At 34.4% G+C, this 21,971-nt stretch overlaps 3 protein-coding genes across 6 annotated transcripts; 1 reads left to right on the top strand and 2 right to left on the bottom strand.

Moving 5' to 3' along the window:
• The first annotated feature begins 7,850 nt into the window (after positions 1-7,850).
• LOC8267669 (DUF21 domain-containing protein At2g14520) lies at positions 7,851-11,380 on the top strand. Of its 2 annotated transcripts, none has more exons than XM_048376350.1 (11): positions 7,851-7,995; positions 8,924-9,000; positions 9,083-9,166; positions 9,286-9,399; positions 9,479-9,565; positions 9,644-9,783; positions 9,894-9,981; positions 10,063-10,136; positions 10,507-10,631; positions 10,721-10,980; positions 11,075-11,380. In XM_048376350.1, exons 1-11 carry the CDS (start codon positions 7,989-7,991, stop codon positions 11,135-11,137), a joined length of 1,119 nt encoding a protein of 372 aa, XP_048232307.1. In that variant the 5' UTR covers positions 7,851-7,988; the 3' UTR covers positions 11,138-11,380. The 2 variants fall into 2 exon arrangements, with proteins under 2 accessions (XP_048232307.1, XP_002530605.2); XM_002530559.4 differs by lacking the exon at positions 7,851-7,995 and adding an exon at positions 8,410-8,668.
• Positions 11,333-14,179, bottom strand: LOC8267671 (SNW/SKI-interacting protein). Its single transcript, XM_002530561.4, has 2 exons — positions 13,964-14,179; positions 11,333-13,580 (listed from the first exon to the last, which is right to left on the bottom strand). Exon 2 carries the CDS (start codon positions 13,536-13,538, stop codon positions 11,727-11,729), a length of 1,812 nt encoding a protein of 603 aa, XP_002530607.3. The 5' UTR covers positions 13,539-13,580; positions 13,964-14,179; the 3' UTR covers positions 11,333-11,726.
• Positions 14,180-18,236: 4,057 nt separating this feature from the next.
• On the bottom strand, positions 18,237-21,233 carry LOC8267672 (pentatricopeptide repeat-containing protein At3g49730). Of its 3 annotated transcripts, none has more exons than XR_007216553.1 (3): positions 20,947-21,232; positions 18,720-20,837; positions 18,237-18,490 (listed from the first exon to the last, which is right to left on the bottom strand). XR_007216553.1 is itself a non-coding variant. In XM_048376347.1 (3 exons), exon 2 carries the CDS (start codon positions 20,756-20,758, stop codon positions 18,839-18,841), a length of 1,920 nt encoding a protein of 639 aa, XP_048232304.1. In that variant the 5' UTR covers positions 20,759-20,837; positions 20,947-21,233; the 3' UTR covers positions 18,237-18,490; positions 18,802-18,838. The 3 variants fall into 3 exon arrangements, 2 of the variants coding, with proteins under 2 accessions (XP_048232304.1, XP_048232305.1); XM_048376347.1 differs by having other exon boundaries at positions 18,802-20,837; positions 20,947-21,233; XM_048376348.1 differs by having other exon boundaries at positions 18,237-18,486; positions 18,802-20,837; positions 20,947-21,233.
• Positions 21,234-21,971: the final 738 nt, after the last annotated feature.

Below are 21,971 nucleotides of genomic sequence, written 5' to 3'. Positions count from 1 at the left end.
CATCAAAGGTAATGTCAAGAACAGTCTTTCCTTCTTTTGCAAGAAGTTCTAAGGCTTCCTTATACATATGAAGAGGAGGTTTGTCCTGCTTTTCTTTCTATTTTTTGTGGATGCCAATCCAAGGACCGTCTGGATCTCAGTCATCTTGCCTTGGTTCCGTGACTGAACACGGAGTTTCTGGAGACATGACTCTTGGAGTTTTTTTAGAATGTTGAAAATATGGTTCAACAAAATTGAGGTCATCTTTGCAGATGCATCATGATTTACACATTCCTGGGTCAACATCCCAGATGAAGTGTCCCTTAATCCTAGCAGTGTAGATATGATATCCAGAGGATTGAAAAGAATGAATAAGGATCTTTTCTCTAGGTCCGGACACAGGTTGAATTATCAAGCCTAGAAAATAGAGGGAGCAGAAGAAGATTCTTCCATTTTTGTGAAAATTATTTTCACAGTACCATCCTTTTATGTGACAAAAAAAGGATCAGTAGCCTAAATAGGCTTAGCTTGGGATGCCTGGAGTTTCTCATAATTCGTCACCCATTCAGTTGGGATTAACTTCTGCAGATCTTCTCTTTCCAGCTGCCTTAGGGCTTGGACTATTGTAGGGACTTGGCCAGAGTCAGCCATGATAAACAAAGCATCAGAGGTGGCTTGGAAGTCTGGGATTTGCATATTAAAGGCATGGTCCTGAAGTCTGTAGACAATCTGGTGGTGCAGGGTGGCAGAAAGAGCATCAGTCACTTGGTTTGCTCTAGTGATTTGGACTTGGACTTTGAGTGCATTTGACAAATAAGGATCATTAAGAGATAAATTAAAATTTGGAAAGAAATTCAGAACAACACTTCCAGTGTTAAGTGTTGTGACAATAGTCCCGATTATTGCATGCTCGTATGTGAGATACCTGGTGTCCAAAAGTGACATACGGGCCGTAACTGGTAAACCCATCCTGCAATAATAAGAGAGGACGAGCCTGACAGCTCCAAGATGGAGATGTGTATATCCCTGTTTCTTCCATTGTTCTATAAAGGAAGTGGGAATCTCTAGAGTAACATACTGCTCTTGAGTGGTAGAAGTAAGGGAACATTGTGAAAGAGAGGAAGATTGAATATACTCTTTAACGGATAAGGGTTGTTTATGGATGATTTGGTTGAAGGTTTTTCGGACAAAGTTCTGTTTCTTGAAAATGTTATATGGATTGTTAATGGGTACATGAGTATTTTCTATTTGGACATTTTCAAGAATATGAGAAATTTCCACAAGATGGTCTATCTTATTGGATACAGTTTTTCTGCAAGAAGGAGAGAGTTGTAGAGTGGAGGTATGAGTAGTGATTTCTGAAGTCATGATAGCTAGATTCTCTTCCCTGTCACCAAGGCTCTGATACCAATTGAAGCCGAGAGCTGTTCATTCTAATGATTCTCATACTATAAACTCAAGGCGAGATAAATCCTCAAGCTAAGACCGTATAGAGACACCTTTGCCATGAGAGGTCTTTGTGCTCTTTTGGATTTTTATAGCCGAGTTAGTCCTTTTGAATTATAGAAGAACAGATCATGCAAGCAAATAGCTCATAACCAATGGATCAAGAGGAAGAGATGAAGAGTTTAGAAAGCCATAAGAAGAATTTTATTTCTTGATAGATGAAAGAAAAACTTGCCTTACAATACTCAAGACTTCTATTTATATAGAGGAGCCGTAAAACAATAAGACAGAAAAGATAAGGTGGGAATCTTATCTTTTACACTTGTCTTCCTTAGAAGAAAATATGAGATTTCTCCCTTACATAAAGATAAATCCTATCTCATCCCTAAAAAGACGGAAAATAATACACTTACATAGAGATATCACATGCGGAAAATAATACTCATAATAGGACGAAAAAGATAAGATTGGAATCTTATCTTTTTATACCTTTACATTTTGAATTATGGAGAAGAGAGATGGTCTTTATTGCCAGCAAAAGGATGAGTCATCACGGACCATTATCATCATCCATGGGCTGAGAATCTTGCATATTGGCATCTTTTTGTTCAATGGTCAGACTTGGATCATCTAGTAGAGTCGGCAATATAGGTAAAGTATATCGTTCAATAATGGAGTGTTCAGTCCATTGATTATTAGGTCCATTGTAAGTGCAGACAAGTGGTGTAGAAACATTGGTCCTCCCTAAATCATTTCTCAATTGTATAGTGGGCTTTAATTCCCTTGTTATTAGTGGAGGAGCAAGATGCAAGGGTATTTCAATTGTTTTCCAATAATAACAGATATTTTTGGTGGCATAGGTGTCTTCTAAGAGCTTAAAGTAAGGCCTGTGAAGAATATAGATGGCATGATATCCTGAAGCCTTGAAATCATTATCTGTAAACAATTTATTTTCATGAATGATTTTGAGGAGATCATTTTTCCATTGGTATGGAGTTTTGAACCAAGTGAGATATTTCCATGGATATGTTCCTGCATTTGTATCAATATTGAAGAAGTATAGGAGGTCCATGACTGGCACTTCTATAGCATGATAACAAACTGTGGAAAGACACCATAGAAACCATAATTCACTTTCAATTTGTGGATGGATAGGAGAAAGGTGATAGATTAAGCACCAAGGGTAATCTGGATAAAAGAAATTGGGTTGGATGGGTAGTGAGAAAGTCTGTTGGATGATTGCCAAATAATGAAACATCAAATTTTTGGCAAAATTGTTGACCTATTTGCTTGTGAGATTTGTAGGAAGGTCTGGTGGTGAGGGAGGTTGCAGAGGGTTTTTTGAAGATGAAGAGGCCATGAAGATTATTGAAAGATTAACTGTTGAGATAAGGAGGACAATAGGTTGGGGTTTTGGTTGTGGCTTTGACAATCTGGATAAGAAATCTAGGATGAGGTTTCTTGTTCCTTTTATATGCTGAACTTCAAAATTATACCTACTAAACCATGATTTTAATCTTAATAATTGAGGTCCTGGTAAGGTCTTTTGATTAGACTTAAGGATCTTTAGAAATGCAGAGTTATCCATTCAAACCAAGAAGTGTTGACCAATCAGGAAAAACTCAAAATTTTTTATCTCATGTTTGACTGCCAGAATCTCTTTATATGTTGAATGGTAATGCCTTTCTGATGGAGAAAATTGTCCTGATGCATATCCATACAATTGTTCCTTGTTATTGAGATATTCAAGAAGAATTGCCCCTCATACATGATCTGATGCGTCATTATGTAGGATAAGATGTCCTGTAGACGGAATGGTAAGAGGTGGAGTATTGTGAGCCAATTCTTTCAGTCTCTTGACAGCTGTTGTCTGTTCTGTTCCCCAAAGGGGAGGGTTCTTTTTTAGCATTTTGGAAAAATGACACGTGTAACTAGATAGATGTGGTATGGCTTCCCTAACATAGTTGAGTATCCCAAGAAATTGCTAAATTTGCTTTACAGAGAGATTCTCATCTGGGAAATAATCAAGCTCTTTCATCAAGTGTGGATCATACGTATATTGGCCATCCTTGAAATGCATTCTAAGGAACTCTATCTCTTGCTGGCCAATAATACTTTTTTTCTCTGATAGCATGATTCCGTACTTTTGGATGATAGCAAGGAATTATTTCAGGAGTTGATGATGTTCCTCAGCTGTTTCTGAGAATAAGAGAATATCATCAATGTAGATAAGGGAGGAGTAGAGGATATGCCCAAAGATTTATATCATTATTTTTTGGAACTGAGAAGGGGCTGTTTTGAGCCCAAAAGGCATAACTGTCCATTGATATTGGGCGTTTGGGATACCAAAGGTGTTTTGTATCTTTTTGAAGGATGGATACCCAATTGCCAAAATTCAGATTTGAGATCAAATTTTGAATAGAATTGGGCCTTTTGAATGTGGACTTTTAGGTTCGAAATGCGAGGAAGAGGAAATTTATTGTCTTGCAAAAAATATTTCAGAGGCTTGTAATTAATAACAAGTCTATTTTTCCCTCTTAGTTTTTCAGATCTTTTTTCCACATAAAAGGCTTGACAGGCCCATTGTGAGGTTGTGGGCTCGATGAGGCCTTGTTGTAGCAGAGTCAGGCATTCCGATCTGGCAAGAACTAGATCTGTAGGAGACATTCCTAGATGGGTGGCTTTTGTTGGGTTGATATCTTCGTTGAGCTTAAAAGGAAGGCTAATATAGAACTGGGGATTTTTCCACAAGGATAAAGGGTGTTGAAAATGTGAATGGGATTCTGGACAAAAAGGAATGAATTTTTCCTTGTATTACAGGAATGGTGGTTTTGTGTCTGATATAGTGAACAGATTAGATGTATCTGTGTATGGACGAAATTACCTCTTGAACTTTATTCCATTGGGAAGAATTTGAAGCCTTTGAGCTTGATGATAAACATCAAAACCTATTAAGAGGTCTTTATTTGGGAGATCTGATCCAATAATGTGCATCCATACCACATAATCAGGAAAGAACTGTATCCCGATTTTTTATTTTGTGATCAAGGTAGTCTTGAAAGTTTGGCCATTTGCTGCTCTGAAAAACTGAATATGAGATTTCTAGTATTCAGATGGAAGGACTTCAGGATTCATCATACTTCTCTAAGCTCCAGTGTCAAAGAAAGCTATGACTGGAACAGGTTTTGTGTACCTTGAAGGTAAGACTTGTATAAGGACATAAGGAACTGGAGGAATCTTAGTAGCAAGTTAAGATAACTCAGGAACTGGAGATGGAGAAAAAGGGTACTGCATCACATTTGTCAGAATATCCTTCTCTTCTTTTGAGGTAAGACTGATCATCAAAATTGAAATTTCATTATCATCATAATCTGAAGAGGATTCTTCTGAAGAATTAGTAGAGTCTGAATGTTCTTCTTCTATTCCAAAGAGACTTTCTGGGGTGAGATCGTCTTGTTCTGATAAGAGAGACTCTATATCTTCTTCAAATGAACCTGGTAGAAACATAGACATGCTAACTTGCTAGACCATCTTTGCTGCCTTTTTCAGATTTTGAGGGCAATCCTTAGCATAATGCCCTTTCTTTCGGCAGATGTAGCATCTGTCTGATTTGTTGCCTTGATTCCTCTTTTTTCGGAAGTACCTGAACTTCTTTGTATGTGGCATTTTCCCTCTGAATTCTTTACTTCTGTTACGAGGGTATTTTTAAAAATGGTGTTTGATTTTCTTCTTGTGATTGGAGCAGGCACAATTGGAGGACTTACATTTAATCTTGAGGTGGCTTTTGTTACAGGCATTTTGAACAATCAAATCTCGTTGAGACAATCTTCTGAATAATTCTTGTTGGTCACATAATCTATTGATAGATGAGAGAGTAAACTGCCAGATTTCTCCAAGAGTAATGAAGGTAACTGGCTTCTTTATTGCGGCGATCATGTTGTTGACTTCTAGTTATATCTCATCTGGTAATGAGGTGATGAAAGTATATTTCAACGTATCATCGCCGTCGTGTCCTCCAATGACATAATATAATTTGGACCTTGCAGAATAATGTCTTTCCAAATCCTTGATCTTCAACGAACAATATTTTCGATCAAAGTATTCATGTTTTTGTTGTCGTATAATGAGATCATAACTTCCAATGAACTGATTATGGAGGACTATGACCACAGCTGATGGAGTTGACAAAGTCATAAATTGGAGTCTAGTATATTCAGGCTGTGACTGGAACCAATCCCTTAAAATGCCTGTGAATCTCGTTACAAATTCAGCAAGAACCTATTTAAGTGTGGCACCATCAAAAGTTATTTGAAGATCAATCCATGCCAAAAATTCAGAAAGTTTATCTCTCCATTTTGATGGAGGCAAATCATCAAAGGTGAACCAAGGTCCCGTTCCAATTGTAGGTTTTGACCTTGAATGTGAAGCTTCAGTAGGAACAAAATATGAATGTGCATCCTTTGTGCCATCTTCAGGCTCTACTACTTCTGGATTGGGTTCAGTAGTAGAGGTGTTCATGAGAATTTCTGTTATATTAGCCATTTCAGATGTATTTGAAGAAGAATCAGAATCATAAGGGCTGATTAGTGATTGGTCTGGCAATTTATTTTTTTTAGAGACTGGAGGATGTGATACTTTCTTTTGTTGGGTTGTGGAGCCTTTTGGGTAGAGGTGTGAGAAAGTACCAAAGGGTTGGTAAAGAGTTCCTTCTTGTTCTGGCTGTGGGAGGGAAGGAAATGCAGAATAGTATGAGGGAGCAATTGCAGAAGATGTAGAGGCTCCTGACGTAAAGGAAGGGATTGTAGAAGACTGATCTTTTCTAAGGTCATGTTCAATTTGATCAATCTGCCTTTTGAGCCTTGTAATTTCTTTTTCCTTCTGGATGAAAGCTGGTGTAATCAGTTAAGGAACTCGAAACTCTCTATCCAAGGCTTGATACTAATAAAGTATAAATCTAGATAATATTTAATAGATTTTTTAATAAGTTATATTTATTTACTTTTATTTTATAAATAAAACATATATATATATATATATATATATATATATATATATATATATATATATATATTTCTATAAATTTCGAGTATAGTTTAGAGCGGAGAAGGAGCGAAGTGGTATAAATCGGTCCTGACCCTGTCACTAATAGCAGGTACATCTGTTCGTGGACTTGGGTATTTGCTCGACCCGCTCAAATCCATCCTAAAATCCTCAAATTCGAACACTACTTTTTTATATTAAACCTGTCCAAGTTTGAACCCGTAAAAGCCCGTTTATTTTTTGGACGAGCTTGGAAATATTATTTTTTTTGAGCTCGCCCACCAAATCTGATTTTTTCTGAAAATTATAAAAAGAATAGTATATCTTTTTATGATAGATTGGGCTGTACTCGGATCTAGACTTGAAAACATTAAGTCCGATCAAGACGGACCTGAAATTTAAAAAAGGTCTATAGTTATAGATGTACCTACAAATAGAAGGCAAATTGTCATCTCTAATAGATAGTAGAATAAAGGACTAAAAAACTGCATTATAATTTCAATTTTATATTTAAAATAGTTGAAATTCCATAAATTTATGTTGAAGCTTCACCTTCAGCAAATAAAAAAGTGTTCCTCCAACATCCAAATCCAAATGATGCACTTTCTAGCTAGACTTAATTGGATCCTACTAATAATATATTACTTTTTTGGTTAGGCATGCAACTAGGGTACATTATGCCAATTATCTCGTATATATTCTTGCCGTCACAAACAAGATACATTAGCAAATTGCAGAACTGCTAAAAGATCAATCTCTCTCCGATTCATCATATATGCGAACCTCTTTTTTGACCTTTCTCCAAGCAGCGCGAGTGTAACTATATCACAAAAGTGATGCCCAGAGAAAGTTAAGGAAACATGCCTTTGATTAACTTCACATCAGAATCGCATAAACAAAAGTATTCCTTCTTTTGCATTAAGTAAAAATTGAATCTCAATATGTTGTTAAATGAGTTGAGAACAACTTAAAAGTGGACGTCAGATTTGATTAAATTCACTTGCATCAAACCATCGGATTAAAGTAGTAAAGTAGCCGTTCGCATTAAGATCAAGATTTAAGATTCACAGCTTAAATGGTAACTTAGCTATAATTGATTTCTAGGGTGTTTATTGTCTATAATTCTAGAGTTGAGTACGTGCAAAATATATGTAATCCTAGCTTAAATGATAATTTAAATAGTTACTGCAAGAGAACGTTCCGGTGGGAGGCCCCCAGATGACCTAACAAGCACATGACAGCTGACAGGAAAATGTTGTACTCAAGGAGAATTTGCTTACTTGTCTTTGCTTTTATGGGAACAAAAACAAGACAAGAATATATGCCTTGAGCCGTTTAGCTTTTTTCACACAGGGAAACCATTCATCAATCTCTTGCAGGGTTCACATAGAAATTGTTGCATAGTGTATACATGATCTAAATCTGAACCATCTAATTGGGAATTGCCTATACATCTCTAACCATAGATCAGGTTCAGTAAAAATGCTGTGCAAAGTCACTCTCATTTGCACCCAATCCACTAAATGACAGGTACCATGTCGAATAATCTCCCACTTCTTCTGTCCTTATTTTCATTCATATATGATTTTCATTTCCAACTTAACATTCATGCAAATGGGTATTTTTATTTTTAAGCGCACCAAATATTTCATTTCAACCTTCAACTTTGATGTGAGAGACGGATATGCTACTGTCATGTGCATCAAGGCGCACTAAATAATTTGTTGCACTTTTCAAGTCTGTTGTCTAAGTCTTTCTTTCTTCCTTTTTTAACATAGAAGTAATTATTAAAATACATAAAGGATAAAAGTCATTTTCGAGAAGTTTCAACCTAGATGCTGCATTCATCAGAATCTAATCTTTATTGTTGTCTTGTCCATCAAGTGCAATCTATGCATTGCTGTGTCATGACCCACCAAATACTTGAGCTTGATATAAATTGGGAACCGTAGTTGTGAACTTCTTCCTTTGCCTGTATGCATATCAAGAACAGGTAGAGAAAGAAAGAAAGAAGAGTGATACTGAATGGCAATAGAATATGTATGCTGTGGAACTGGGTTCTTTATCCATATTGCTGTTGTTGTTTTTCTAGTGTTGTTTGCTGGTTTGATGTCTGGACTCACCTTAGGACTCATGTCCATGAGCCTTGTTGATCTTGAGGTCCTTGCCAAGTCCGGAACGCCTAGTGATCGAAAACACGCAAGTAATTGTTCATTTCAGAAGTTCGTACATATTAATTTGTTTTACAGTACCGTCTAGTTGTTCCTTTTCTTGCTATGTTTGTTCTTGTGTTGCTTGTGTTTGGATGAGAAGTGCCTGATACTGAGTCAGCATCATTTAAATGTAATGGTACTAAGAGCACCTATAAGTCTCTCAGGTCATCACCCATATGTTTCCTTTTGAATTGAGCAAGAAAATATTGCCAGTAGTGAAATAAGCTTGTGATTTTCTGTAACAGCAAAGATATTGCCAGTAGTGAAAAGGCAGCATCTGCTACTCTGCACGTTATTGATCTGTAATGCAGCAGCCATGGAGGTAATTGCTAACAGAAGTGCTCAACACTAAGATTTCCCAAGTATGAAAAAATATTCGACTTCATAATCAGTTGTTTATGCAGACACTGCCCATATTTTTGGATGGTTTAATTACAGCTTGGGGTGCTATTCTTATTTCTGTGACCTTGATACTTTTGTTTGGCGAGGTTAGTTTCGAATGCCAATTTTCAAAGAACATAGTAACACGGCTACGGGTAGTCTAGATGACAATTGGCTTCCTTTAATTGTAGTGTGCACTTCATGAAATTTGCAATTTCATGTACAGATTTTACCCCAGGCTGTTTGTTCTCGGTATGGTTTGGCAATTGGTGCAACAGTAGCTCCAATTGTCCGAGTTCTGGTTTGCATTTGCTTCCCTATTGCATATCCGATAAGCAAGGTAATATTTCCAGTATCCATGACAAGTCCATAAAAGATTAGTTGATCAAGGATCCTGAGTTTGATTAAAACTTTACCAGCTACTAGACTATTTGTTGGGAGATGAACATGAACCTCTTTTCCGCAGAGCTGAGCTGAAGACGCTTGTAGATTTGCATGGAAATGAGGTACATGGAAGTTATTTCCATAACTGTTGCTTGTTAGATTCTTTTCCCAAGTACTAGAACGTTTTGAATAATATGCAGGCTGGAAAAGGTGGAGAATTGACACGTGATGAGACGATGATCATTGCAGGAGCACTTGAGCTCACTGAGAAAACTGCAAAAGATGCAATGACACCCATATCTGAAACTTTTTCTATTGATATAAACGCTAAACTTGACAGGTACGCTGGAATTTCATCAAGGAAAACAGACACTAAATCATTTATTAACAAGCATTTGATCTTTCCTGTGAATAGAACACGTCTCATAACTGCAGAATGCTAACGTGCAGTGCTCTGATGAGGTTCATTTTAGAGTCGGGGCATAGCAGAGTGCCTGTTTATCATGAGAATCCTAGAAACGTAATCGGACTTGTATTGGTAATGGCTTGTTAGCAAATTTTCACATGAAGAGTAATTCTATGCGCTCTATTTCATATTAGTATTTCTTCCTAGTTACAGGTGAAGAACTTGCTAACTATTCATCCAGATGATGAAATTCCTGTAAAGAATGTCACTATTCGCAAAATCCCAAGGTAAACTCAATTTTGTTGTAGAGTACATCTTTTTCCTTGAATGACCATTGGTCTGCAAATTGTTTATTTGACAAATGTATATTCCCCCAACTCCTCTAATCTCACAGAACAAAGGGAATTATCATAGACATGCTAAAAAGTTAATCGCTAAGCTTCAGTCAATGCATTCTTTTCCTTTCAATTTTGCATAGAATTAGGGACTGCTTCATAGCAACAATTAGCAGTATATGAGACCACCCTCTTGCCTGATTTGTCATTAGTTCCTGCCGAGTTCTTATGAATCATCAAATAAGCATCACAAAGAGAGTAGATTGAACAAATTAATTAAGCTATTATAGCTAATCAAGTTGTGCATCTACTTATATGGCAGGGTTTCAGAGACAATGCCTCTTTATGACATACTAAATGAGTTCCAGAAAGGTCATAGCCACATGGCTGCTGTCATAAGGCAGAACGGTGAGGCAGAGCAATTGCATGGCAAAGGAACAGCTCCAGGTAGCAGTAACTCAGCTGTTCTTGTCTAGTTTCAGTAGCGATTTCCTTCAGGAACTGATCTCCATTCCTTAACATACAATTTGATTTAGTGAGAGATGTGAAGGTGGACATTGATGGAGAAAGTCATACACAGATGAAAAGTATTAAGAGCAATAGATCAGTGAAGAAGCTGAAGAGTTTTCCTATAGAGGTAAATCTGCAAAGAGGAGCGTCTAAGAGTAAGAGATGGGCAAATGGAGTACATTCAGAGGTCCTGCGCATCGATGAGAACCCACTAGTCGGGCTCAGTGAAGAAGGGGAGGCTATTGGAATTATAACACTAGAAGATGTCATAGAGGAGCTGTTACAAGTACATGAATCTTTTGATTTGACTTTCCTTTTTCATAAAAATGGTTTTAATTAACAATGCAACGACTTATGCCCCTCTTATTCTGCATATACAGGAGGAGATCTTTGATGAGACGGATTACCGTGATGGGCATCATTCATTCCAAAAGAAAATTTAAACCGTAGTCAAGAGCCAAGCCAAAATATTTAGAAGCTGAAACCAGCAGAAGCTAGATTCAGATACAAGATGAAAATAGCAAACAGTAATCTACTTGTTTTTGTCATTGTTAGCAACTGTAAGGACAGTGTAAAAAACATTAAGAGCTACAACAATCTCCAGCAAGATTGATTTAACTTTATCAGAAGTAGGGATAGACATCAATATACTCGGGCATAAATCCTTATATTATTGGTTGGATCAACATCTTTCCTTGGTGCAGTAATTTGAGAATATCCACATTGGGGTAAGCACAGAACTGGCAAAAATGTAAGGATCATAGGAGCTGTTCATTCTAAGAATTTGCACTGAGTTCAGCTTCACCAACCTAAGTTTTCCTAGTATAATCAATAATTTAAGAAAATCACCACATAGAACACAAGCTATTGCCTTAAGAAAGTGCTCTTTAACCCAAGGAAAATGCTTTTCAACCCAATAATAAGATTAACAAACATGCCTCTTCGGTTAACAGATAATATGGCAAAACGCATAGTAAAAGCAAGTGACAAACAAAAACAGGCCATGGCAAATACAACCTGATAGCAGGATACCTAGCGGCCCCTCTCAAAGCCGATGCGAGTTCTACCAGAGCCTCCATCATATCCATCTCGTGTTGAAGACCCACCACTAGCTCTCATTGTTCCACCACTGCCTACCTTGTCCATGGCTTTCTTACCCTTCTTCACTTCAGTCAAGAACTGATCCAAACCAAATGGATCAGCTTCTTCTGCATCCTTTTCAAACTCAACTGGCCTGTCCCGTGGACCGGCCTTCTCAGATGTACCAGCAAAAGCCTTATCAGGTTTAAACCTGTCCGTCTTCATAATCTTATCTAACTGCTCATCAGCACCTCCATACATATCAGAATCGACATCTTTCTTAGGCCTGTAGAGTGTTGAAAGTGTAGGCTGGGCTGTAAATAGGCCCTTGTCATACACGTTATATTGGTCATCTGTGGCAAAACCAGAATCCATCCCTTTCTCCTGGTTAAACAATCTCTGGTCATACATAACCTCTCCTCCTCTGGCAGCACCAGTAGAAGCCATACCAAGAGCAACCTTCTCACTGATGTCACGATCTCTATCTCTTGTGATCTTGCTTTTCTTACCCATGGCAGCATCTTTTGCCTCCAACCTTCTTTCCCTCTCCCTTTCCCGACGTCGCTCCTCGCGAATTTTCTCACGCTGCAGCCTCTCTTCTCTTTCCTCTCTTGTCTCTTTGGGAGCATCCTTCCCCCTATCTCTCCCACGATCATGATCCCCTATCATATCAACATCATTCATTGCAGTCTTATTAGATGGGATTGGAGCAGATACTGGAGGTGCTGCGCCAGTTCGTTCAGAGCGTGCTTTCTGAGCCAGTGCTCGCAGTTCTTGCTCTTTCCTTTCTTTCTCCTTCATCATCATCTCCTTTTGAACCTTAGATCTCATCGCAACAGCTTCTCTAGCCTTCTGCTCAGCAACATAAAGTGCCTCTGACAGCTTTGCAAAATTATCATTAATTTGAACATCCTGCAAACCTCTTCCATCAGCTGCTAGACGCTTATCAAGAGGTATAGTATAGCCTTTAGGATTCTTCCAGTTTGAGATACACGGAGGAATTTTCCAATCCTGCTGATCTTTTACCGTCACGGGCCTAGGAGGGGAGTGCATGATTGGTACGGGTGGGGATCCAGAAGCCTTGGGAACCCTCTTATGCTTGAACTTAGGCGGCTCCAGTGGGTCCACTGGCATCTCAACCATTCTGATTATTCTTTCTTTTGCCCCTGAATTAAAAGCTGCCGATTGCTGCGACGGCTTGTACTTTATATATTTCGAATCAGAAGACTGTGTCGGCACGTTCTTTGGTTGTGCTGCACTCAATCTCACATTAACAATCTTTTCAAGTGCTGCTTTTGTTTCCTGTGTTGTCTCTTCAATTTCTTTCTGCAAATCCTCATCCTCATCACTCTCCTCGTCATTCTTCAAAAGCTTCGGGATCAAATCTTTATGTTGTGAATAAACAATCTTTTTTGAATTCTCATTTTGCTTCACAATTGCATCATATGCAACATTCCCATGTGCATCAACAGTCAAAGGCAAGATTTTTGACGCAGGTTTTGCAGACTTATCCCTACCCATGCCAAGAGGATATTGTGCAATATGAATCTCTGGGAATGCACCCCCATCGCCAAAATCCTCCACCTTTCGAGGAACAAAACCTTTACGATCCAAGTAAGGAGGTACAGGTTTATGGCTAATTACAGTAGCTTGCTCTGCCTCCGATGAGGTAAATCTTTGCTTAAACCATGGGTCATTTGAATGATCATAATAAGTTGTAGTAGTTGACTTAACTGGAGGCAAAATCTCCCTCAGAGCTGCCATTATAAAGTGATTCTCAACAAAGTGGATCAAGTAGTTATGAACCTGCAAAAGAAAAATCCAAAAACAAAACCAAACCACAAATACCAAAGAGTTAATCATTGACTATATAATCAATAACGAAAAAAATAGACATTTATCCAATTTATGAAGAGAAAATTAGAAGTAAGGCCAGCAAAAAAAATATCAAGTCGGGAAAACAGTGATATAGAATTAAAACACAGAGATAAGAAAGAAAATCTAAAAATAGAATTTAAGCTTATCTATCCACATATATTGAAAATTGAGGTCTTAAAAGAATTGAAAAACATATCGAACGATAGCACACTAAGGAAAGAAGGAAGAGAAACCCTAAAATCTAAATTAAATTAAACAATGATAAAACAAGAAACGAGGTAAAGAAAGATACTAGCGATGACAGATCTAACCTTGATTTGATTGTTGGTGATTGGAATGATCTGTTAGACTTGGGCTCCGTGAGACTATCTGTTATCTTTTTAGGGTTTGGTTAGAATGTCGTCTGCGAAGAAGAGGGAAAAAGAAAAGGAGCCGAAGGAAGGAAAGGGCTTTACAAAAAGAGACTGATTTGCTTCTAGGATTTAATTTACTGCTGTACCCTTGGTTTTGCTTTTTTGGAACGAACCCTGGGGAGGCAATATACTACTTTCGACAAATGTTCATTTTGACCCTTGAACTTTTCGGGAAATTGCGAGTCGGTTCATTATTTTGATTGTCTAAATTAGGAGAGGCTTTTTATTTTATGACTCAACCGGATCCTTCCCATTAAATTATTGGGTTAAATATTATTTATTCACTGTGATTTGGCTTAACAGATGAGTCAGTTTTTGTATTTTTTTTAATATATTAAAATATTTTTAAATTTTAATAAAACTAACCATTATCCCTTCTATATTAGTCGAATGACTAAATTGGTAGTTTAAATATTACAATTTGATCTTTAAACTTATTATCAAATATCAAACTCGTTTAAAATTAATTTCATTATTAAATCAGAGTAAAATCTTATTTTTACCATAAATTAATTTTAGTGTCTAATTAAAATAATAAATTTAATATTTTTTTCTTACTCTAATTTTTTAATTTTAATATAATCTAATTCAAGCCATTTAAATATCTTAAAACTACTTATAATTATAATAATATTATTAAATTACTATATATTTTAATTTTAGTTATTAATATAAAATAAATATTTTTAATTAAAAAATATCATTCTATTGTTCTTTTTTATTATATATTATAGTTAAACTATATAAACAGTAAAAATTAAATTAAACAATCATCAATTGATCTAGTGAAATAATTTAGACACTAAATTGACAAATTCATTATTACTAAAGTGATCATGTTAATTTTATATGTTAAAAAATAAAAAATAATTATCAACTATTCAAATTAGATCAATACGAGTAAATTTTTTATTTTTAATATAATTTAATTTTAGTGTCTAGTAAAAAAATAACTTATAAATATTTATGATATTTAAAAATTTAAAATTAAACTACATAGTAATTTAATAAAATTAAAAAAATAAATATTTTTAATACGTTTAAATTTGTTTAGAATTAAATTTTACTAAAAAATAAAAGATATAAACAAGTGAATTTTATTATTTTAATTAGACACTAAAATTAACTTGTGCTAAAAATAAAATTTTATCATAATTCGATAATAAAATTAATTTTAGACAAGTTTGATACTTGATAATAAATTTAAAAGTCAAATTATAATATCAAATTATCAATTTAGTCATTCGACTATCACATAAAGAAATAGTAGTTAGTTTTATTATAACTTAAGAGAATTTTAATATAATAAAAAGATATAGATACTAAATTATGTATTAGGCTAAATCTCAAGAAGTAAATTGTTTTAAAAAGTATATTTCCATTTCTTATCAGTAAGATATTATTGTACTAAACTTTTAGATAAATAATATTATTAATAAAGATTATTTAATAAATAAGCTCATAAAATAAAATTTAAAATTATATCTTCTTATTATTAAATTAACTCATCCATCGGTCTCATCAACTTGAATGGGTACTCATAATTGATAAAGAAATAGCTATATTTTTTAGTATATGAGCTAGTTAAAAATGATAATCAAAAGAGATAATTATATATTTTAATATATGAACTATTTAAGAAATAATAATTAAATAATTAAATTTTTAAAATTAATAATGAAGTGTCATCATCTGTAAGAAAAAAATAACAAAAGCTGAATTCAATATTTTGAAGTCAAATAACGGTAGATAACAAATTGATTGCCTTGCTTGCATTTTTAATACAAGTGAGTAGACGTTGTTGAAATACTTTTTTTAGATAAAATACGATGTGCTCACGAGTTGATGTAGTAACTCGTTTTCAAGTTTCTTTTTATTATTAAATTAACTCATCCATCATTTTTTTATAAATAATTCGACCGTCAGTTTCATTGTCTTTAATGGGTACTTGTAAGTTAATAAAGGAATAATAATATTTTTAATATACGAGCTAGTAAAAAAATGACAAACGAATGATTAAATTTTAAAAACTAAACATGCTTGTCCTTCTTTGGACTAATCCTTTACGTTTTGTCATTGAGGTCTACAGATTCTCACTAATTTTATTTTTTTGGAAAATTAGTGTTATAATGACTAATTAAATAATTATTAATAATATTATTATTCCTTGACAAAATTTACTCTGGTCTTAACTTTTCAATATTGACAAAATTCTTAGCTATCATCAATTTAATATACAAATTTAAATAATTATTAATAATATTATTATTTAATCAAGATATCATTGGACAAAGAGTAAATTTACCTCTTGAACTTATGTGCAAAGGTTAAATACACTCAATTTAAACCTTTTCAATAAATAATCCACTGAATTTATATCCAATAGTCAAATACATCTAATTTATAATTTGTAATAAATAGTCATCCGAATTTATATCCAAAGGTAAAATAATCTAATTTAAATTTTTCTAAAAAGTGAAACAACATTATATTTTTAGATTTTAATTGAATTATCAAAATTTAAAATAATATTTATTATATTGACGATCCTCCGAATTTTAAACTTTGCTAAACACACTCTTGTATAACGCGTCATTAGATATTATATCGGTAAATTAATAAAATAAATATCATTTTTAATTTTTATGATTCAATAAAAATTTTAAATCTAGTTTTATTCTACTTTTAAAAAATATAAATTAAATGTATGTGATATTTGAATATAAATTTAGAAAGTTATTTGCTAAAAAAATTTAAATTAGATATATTTAACTCTTAACATTCAAAAGGCTATTTGCTGGAAAAAAAAAATTAAATTAAATATATTTAACTATTGAAGCTAAGTTTAGAAGGCAAATTCACCTTTAATTCAAATATCATAATGGGCTGGGTAAATCCCAAATTCCAATTCATCGCTTAAGAATGTAAACAGGAGGAATACATGAGCAGATGGAGCACAACTCGACTACGTTGAGATAGATATGATACAAGCTAAATTATTATTGTAAGAACAAATTACTTTTTCCCTATGGAGCTTTGACCCTACTTACATTCACGTCCCTCTTATTTGAAAATAGAACCTAAACGTAATTACGTTTGATTATGTCAACAATTACGTCCTTTTATTGAATAGACCTCATTTTGTCATTAACTGAGTGGAAAAAAGAAAAATCAAACTGCCCAATACAAGAAACTAATAGTAAAGTGGTCCAAGCTCCTTCTTATTCATTAATAGCTCGAGAAAGATAAACAGAACTTAATATATATATATATATATATATATATATATATATATATATATATATATTGGTAATTTTTTCCACTTTAGTTGATGCGTTTAACAGGTTTTGTTCATTTTTTTTTTAATTTTAAGATTTCTGTATTTCTGTATTTCCTCTACCACTCGAAGTCGACCAACGACTAGTTGCTTAGGGAAAGGAGACAGAGAGGAAGAATTATAGGAAACCAAAACTTAGTCTAAATAATTCAGTTAGGTTAGGCTTTTTATTGGTCGTGTGTTTGTGATTGATTTTATTTCCTTTTTTTTTCTCTACCACTCAAACTCGATGAACAATTGGCTGATTTTATTTTTTTTAATTTGTTACAGACAGGAGGAATTGTAAAAAGCCGAAACCCTAAATCATTCGATTAGGTCTTTTATTGATTACTTGTTGTGATTAGTTTTATTTGACAATTAATCAATGTTAAGATTATGGATGCGAAATTGTTCGAATTCTAGCTCCAAGACTAAAGTTAGGAATTTGATAATTGTTAATACAATTAACTAAAATACCAGTGAATCAAACCCATTTTTGTTTTTCTATTCTTTTTTTACTCAATTGACCGATTATGGTCAAAACATTAAACTTTTGGTTAACCAAACTAATGGTTAATTAAATATTTCGTTCAACCTTTTATTCAAAAACATTAAAACTGAAACCGAATTGTCAGTTTATTTGGGGCGGTTCGGTTGCTCACCCTTGTTAGAAACCAAGTTGAAGTAGTGTTTATTTCACTTTTATCTTTACTTTTATACCAAGTTGCTCTTTGCTTTTTGCACATACATCTGTTTAAATGCTATGTCTTGTACTTACAGTAATACAGCACAAACGAAGGCAGGGGCAGCAACTCCAGTAATGCCATTAGAGCAAGTAGCAGCAGAAGGCATAAATAAAAAATTTAGAATTTTTATCAGAGACAGTATCCAAGGAATACCTTAATCGAATTCAACTTACAAATTTCATTTGCGTGGGATAACAGCAACAATTCAGAGTTCAGAAGCAGAAACTCAATACCTTAGCCATATAAAATATCCACTTGACACTTAAACCCCGGTGACCTGGTCTTGTATGGGATGCTCGCCAACATCTTATTTCTTCTAAGAGGATACCAGAGCTCCTCCCTGCTGCTTAACTATGTTGCTGTCTAGAATGTAAATGAAAAATGAGAAGAGGGTCAATCAACCGAGAAATGGAAGTCTTTAATCTAAAATGCATGCATAACCATGCTACTCTACTATTAGTTTGTTAGTATCCATTTGAGAATATAACAAATCTAGGAGATTGAGAAAGCACCATATTATTTGAAAGCCTAAAGAGAATTTTTTAGAAAAAAAGATCACAAACCAAGGTGTAAGATAAGTAAAGAAGAATACTTGATAAATGAAGCATGTCCATCTTCAATGAGCCAAAAAAAAAAAAGCTCAAGCGCAAACAGTGGCTAGAATCCAATCTCACCCGAAGAGTCTAGCTCATCTACAACCCATTACTGAAACTAAATGCTGGCTCTATTACGGACCCCACCCCACTGGCGTCTACGAGCCCTCCTCTTTCTCCCATCCTTTCTTGCCTTAGCCTTTTCTTTCAAATCCCTCTCCCCTCTTCGTTTATACATTTTGAAAGTGGTCTGTCTATCTGCAGCCATCTTTCTCACCTTCTCTGTGATCTCTGCTGCAAACTCTCTGTTGAACAATTTTCTTAAACCACGCATTAGCTTTGCGAAAGTTTCTGGCTTTGGCATTATATCTGCTTCCATCATGTCCAAACAGTAAGAACAAGCCTCTTTCACATGCCCATTTGAGAACAGTGAATGAATCCAAATTGTCCAGGCGTCTGCATTGAGCTCACATCCTTTTGTCACAATGCAACTCCAAACATCTTTAGCCATTCCAAGCTTCTCGCCTCTCAGCAGAGCATTTAATAACTCCTTCAGGATACCATATTGAGGAGTAGTTAAAAGGCCTCTCCCAATCATTTCCTTGAAATACTCGCAAGCCTCAACTAAACATCCCTGCCCAAGAAACCCATGAATCATAATAACAAAAGTATCAAGCTCTGGACTAAAGTCGCTTGCTTCCATTTCATTCCAAATTTGAACACCCTGTTTCACCTCCCCCAGCTTGCAAGCCAGCCTAATTACTACATTGTAAATACTAAGATCAGGAACACAACCAACCATCCGCATACTCTCTATCAATTCTAAACACTCTTCTAACTCCTCCTTCTTTTCATGGGCCAGCAATATGCGCAAGTAAGTCAATTGATTAGGCATATGCCCTTTCTGTTTCATAGCATCTAAAATCTGATATCCTCTATTAATCTTACCCCACTTACAAAAGCCACTTATCAATGCAGTATATGTCACAACATCTGCCTCACAACCAGTCCTTTCCATCTCAACAAAAACCCTCATTGCTTCATCCATTTTCTCCTGTGAACAAAATGCCTGGATCATAATAGTATACGAGTTCGCATTAGGCTCACACCCCTTCCTCACCATCTCCTTCAACAAATCAAAAGCATCAGTCATTTTTCCAGCCATCGAATAGGCACTTAACAGATTGTTAAACACAACAATATCCGGCTCAAATCCTGCTTCTCGCATTTGTACCAACACATGTTTAGCCTCAATTAGTTTCCCTTCTCTACACCAACCATACAACAAAGAAGTAAAATGCTTCAAGCTCGGACTAAACCTCACTCTCATATCCTCAAAAAGAGAAGCAGCTTGTTTAACACTGCCATTCTTACACAATGCATCCAATAAACAACCAAACACATACTCATCAGGTTCACATCCATACTTTGGCATCTCATCTAATACTTCAATTGCCTTCTCAACTAATCTAGCGGAAGCAAACCTCCTAATCAAAACAATAAACAATTCACTTGTTATCAACACACTGTTATCTTTCCTCATTTCCTCTAATAAAGCCCAAACAGCACCAAATTGTCTCATTTTACTAAAAATCTTAACCATGGCCTTATAATTCTCATAACTATGCCTATAACCAGGCTGCTTTGATGCCCACACAAAGAACCTATACCCCAAATTCCCAGCATCACCGCAACGATTTAATACACGTTCAGTTAATCCTGCTCGCATTGTAACACCAGATTCTTGCAAGGCAAGCTCTAACTTTGGAACTCTAGAATGGAAGTTTCTGAGGATTCTATATACTTTTTCAACATCTTTAGCAAACTCATCAACCTTGCTGCTGCTGTTGTCTCTGTCTGAAGTATTATTTTCTTGAGTTTTGAGACAAACAACACCAAACCCATTTCTTAGATTGTTAGACAGAGGGTTTCTGTCAATGGGTTCTTGACCTTTTTGGTAGAGTTGTACATGAATGAGATTAAAACGGCAGCAATGTTTGTTAAGAAGAGAGATTGTTTTTGAAGAAAGTCTTTGCATTTCTCTACTGCTTAGGCGTGCCACTGCAACTGCTCTCAAATCAAACCCACAACAATTATATCATTCCTCTTACATAGAGCTGTTAAGAAAATTAAAAGTTAAAACTTTTCAACGAATCAAATAAAATCCATAAGAAACTTAAGAAAAAGAAGCAAGCTTTGCGTTTTTCAAGAAAAGAAAGAAGTAACCTTGATGCGAATTTTGAGAAACAAGAAGGTATAAATCAAGAAGTGAGTTAGCAGTGAATGATCCTTTAAAGCTCACAAGCCAAAGCTGTCCCTATGTATCCAACGGGTATATAAGAGATTCAAATAGTCTGCGAAAAAGAAGAAGAAGACGAAGACAAAGAGGAAGAAGAAGAAAAATTATTCTGGCGACGTGAAGAGGGGGTTGTCGCAAGCGACGGCGGAGAAAGAGGCAGGAAATATTAGAGCAGTGGTAGAAAGGAGAGGGAAACGGACCCTTAAAAGAAATAAAAATAGTGAAAAGCAAATTACATTTAGATAACTGAATTTTGAGATTTTCATATTTTATTGAAATAATAAACAATTAACTATGATAAATTTATAAATATGTTAAAATAAAAAAGGATAAATAAAAGCTAATGAAATTCAGATATTTATCTAGAGAATTTTATTTTAATAAGGTAAAGAAATTATTTGATTATATTTTATTAGACATCAAAATTCAAATAAGTTAAAATATATAAAATTATTTTATTTTAATAAAGAAAATATTTTATATAATATTAAAAATAATTTCAAACTTATACTTTAAATTAAATGAGTATAATTCTAATTATTTTAAGTAATTAGACTAATAATATTTATACTAAAATTAAAATAGATCTAAATTTTAATGAAAATTTATGTTAAATTCTAATTAAACAATTGAAATTAATGATAACAGCACCAATTGTGATTTGGCAAAATCAATATTAGTATTGAATTAGAGACAACGATTATTAATTTTAATCTTTTCAACGAAGTAGAAAAATATGTTAGTAAAAAATTTAAAAAATGGTTGAAGATTATTTTCTCTGTTCTATTAAAACGGTCACTTTTTAATAATTTATTCATATTAAGAATATATTTAATATGACTAATTAGGAAAGAAAACAAGTTAAATTAGATTAATTTATTATTTGATATTTTAAAATTTATTATATTTATTATATAAAAATAAAATAAAATAATAATAATATTATATATAT

This window comes from Ricinus communis, chromosome 7 (genome assembly GCF_019578655.1).
Source record: "Ricinus communis isolate WT05 ecotype wild-type chromosome 7, ASM1957865v1, whole genome shotgun sequence".
NCBI classification, from domain to species: Eukaryota; Viridiplantae; Streptophyta; class Magnoliopsida; order Malpighiales; family Euphorbiaceae; genus Ricinus; species Ricinus communis.
The sequence above is the reverse complement of the archived record's forward strand: the minus strand, read 5'-3'. Positions and strand labels throughout refer to the sequence as shown.